At 36.9% G+C, this 2,675-nt stretch overlaps 1 protein-coding gene across 1 annotated transcript; it reads left to right on the top strand.

The window, feature by feature from the left end:
* Nucleotides 1-295: 295 nt before the first annotated feature.
* DIRAS2 (DIRAS family GTPase 2) lies at nt 296-2,060 on the top strand. The gene has a single exon (XM_066339860.1). It carries the CDS (start codon nt 327-329, stop codon nt 924-926), a length of 600 nt encoding a protein of 199 aa, XP_066195957.1. The 5' UTR covers nt 296-326; the 3' UTR covers nt 927-2,060.
* The last annotated feature ends 615 nt before the right edge of the window (nt 2,061-2,675 follow it).

Here is a 2,675-nt window from a genome sequence, read left to right as displayed (position 1 = left end):
TTAGTCCAGTAGGGACAATACTGAAACACATGATGTCAATTAAAAATCAGCCATGAAGTGACAAAGATTGTATTTTGCTACAAGACTAGACTGGATTGCAAACCCTAATTTACTACTAAAATTAATTGTTCTATAACCCCCTGCAAGACTTCTTAAATTACTACAACCAGGATGCCATCACTTACATTACATTTATTTCTCCTATTGGGAAAGACGTCACAGCATGCACTCTACACACGTACCTGTACTAATGTCTGCCTCCTTGTTTTTGTTGTTTTCTCTCCTAGGTTTCCTGCCCTAGCTGAGCAAGTGACACACAGAGAAACATGCCTGAGCAAAGCAATGATTATAGGGTAGTTGTGTTTGGAGCTGGAGGAGTGGGAAAAAGTTCTTTGGTCCTGAGGTTTGTGAAGGGCACTTTCAGGGAGAGCTACATCCCCACCATTGAAGACACCTATCGTCAGGTGATCAGCTGTGATAAGAGCATATGCACTCTGCAGATAACTGACACTACGGGGAGCCATCAATTTCCAGCCATGCAACGACTCTCTATTTCTAAAGGACATGCTTTTATTTTGGTTTACTCTATCACCAGCCGACAGTCCTTGGAGGAACTCAAGCCAATCTACGAACAAATATGTCAGATTAAAGGAGACATAGAAAACATTCCAATAATGCTGGTGGGGAACAAAAATGATGAGAACCAAAACCGAGAGGTAGAAAGCAGTGAAGGAGAAGCCATGGCTAAGAAGTGGAAATGTGCCTTCATGGAGACCTCTGCCAAGACGAACCACAATGTGAAAGAGTTATTCCAGGAATTGCTAAACCTGGAGAAACGCAGGACTGTGAGTTTGCAAATTGATGGCAAAAAAAGCAAGCAACAAAAAAGGAAGGAGAAGCTGAAAGGAAAATGTGTGGTGATGTGAAATTGCACTGTCAGAAATCAGCTGTGAAGTCTCATCTGACAATATGCATGTAAAACCCATAGACAGCAACCAACCATGCAAGATCCTGTTTATTAATATTTGTTTTAAAAGAAATACTTGGAAATTGAAAAAATGAGGTACTGTGATTGCTATGAAAAAAACTGAAAAATAAAAGTGTGTATACTCTCACAATCAATTAAAGTAAATCAGGAAGAAAACAAAAGATGTCCCAAAATACCTTATTTTGTAATTAACAAAAAAGAAGAATTGTCATCATTTGCATAATATGAAAGATTTTGAAAATCAACATAATATTATCTGCATTTGCATATAATTGCAAGAGAAAGCAATGTATAATATCAGAAGAAAAACAAATAAATGGTTGCAAAGAAGCCTAGAACATACAAATGCATGCTGGTGGTGTTAATAATTTCCTTGAAGAATTCTGTGGATGAACAATTCTATGCTATTTTCATTACTGACTGGTGGGAGAGTATGCATAAGACAGTCTTGGATCACCTGAATAAATAAACTGTTGCACAGTAAAAGGAAGCGTGAGGATAGCAGTGAAAAGGAACAGATACTGTCTCTATCCCCCTTGCATGATACTTCTTTCTAGTTGTGATGCAGTTTTAAATGCAAACACTGCATTAAAACTGAAGGTTGTGGAAAAGCCAATCCCTGTAAGAGAGTTGGAGATCATCTTTTTTTGTCTCATTGCTCCAAGAATGACCTGACTTTCTGGCCCAAACATATTTCAGAAGAACAGGCATTTGTTTGCGGAGAATGCCGGGTGGAATGGTGTATGTACAAAACCAGAAAGCTTTGCCAGGGAGAAGTGACTGGGTAGTCTCCTATGAAAGCCTTTGTGGGAAAGACTCAGTTCTAATGCTGCTGCTGGTTAAATGAACACATGGTGTGGTTAGTGAACAAACAGAATATCTTTTGAACTGGTGGTACCCTTGGAGAGGGGTTGGCAGAATATATGAATTATCATATTAGCTGCGTGATGCTTCTTTACATTACTATATTCCAGTTAGAAGGATTTATATTCATGCCCTACAATATCTATTGCCTTTATACGGTCTGAAATATTTTATATTTGCCATTTAAGTTCATGATTTGAACTGCTGTGACTATTTATAGAACCAAACATATATCTGAATTTACTGTCCATAAGAGTCTCTAAAAGGAAAAGTTTTTTTGATAAATAGTATAGGATCTGACATATTAAGATAATATAAGACATAATATAAGTCAGGACTGTGTTATAATGCAATACGAAGTTCAGAATAGAAAATACATTATTTAAAACATGCTGTCAGGGAAAACTGTTCTTCTCAAAACCTTTGAAAGGGGAAAATGAGTAAAATTTGTGAGCTTTCCTGGATGTATCTCCAAAGCTTTTGAAAAAACTAACATGAATGACTGCAGTATGTATCCTAGGCATGGCAAAGGCCATCTAAGATATAATAAGCACATACAATTTTTAAAGGACACATTAAAATTGTGTAAGTCACAATTTGTACCTTAGGAACTGCTTTGAACCAATAAAAAGAGCCTACCATATTTTTTAGTAAATTTTTATGTGAAGAAACATGGGAAACTGAATCCGAGTACTGATATAATTAGCCTGCATGCTAGTGCATTATATATATCTTCCAGGGGATGCTCGAATGCAGTGTTTGCATTAAAAATTGCTACCTTGTTCCTTTCAGAGTTATTGCTTACTTACCTTCCACCTTTCTA

This window comes from Sylvia atricapilla, chromosome Z (assembly GCF_009819655.1).
Source record: "Sylvia atricapilla isolate bSylAtr1 chromosome Z, bSylAtr1.pri, whole genome shotgun sequence".
Classification (NCBI taxonomy): Eukaryota; Metazoa; Chordata; class Aves; order Passeriformes; family Sylviidae; genus Sylvia; species Sylvia atricapilla.
The sequence above is the reverse complement of the archived record's forward strand: the minus strand, read 5'-3'. Positions and strand labels throughout refer to the sequence as shown.

Excerpts from the sequence above, each read along its gene's own strand:
- DIRAS2 (XM_066339860.1), top strand. The coding sequence starts at position 327 with ATGCCTGAGCAAAGCAATGATTATAGGGTAGTTGTGTTTGGAGCTGGA.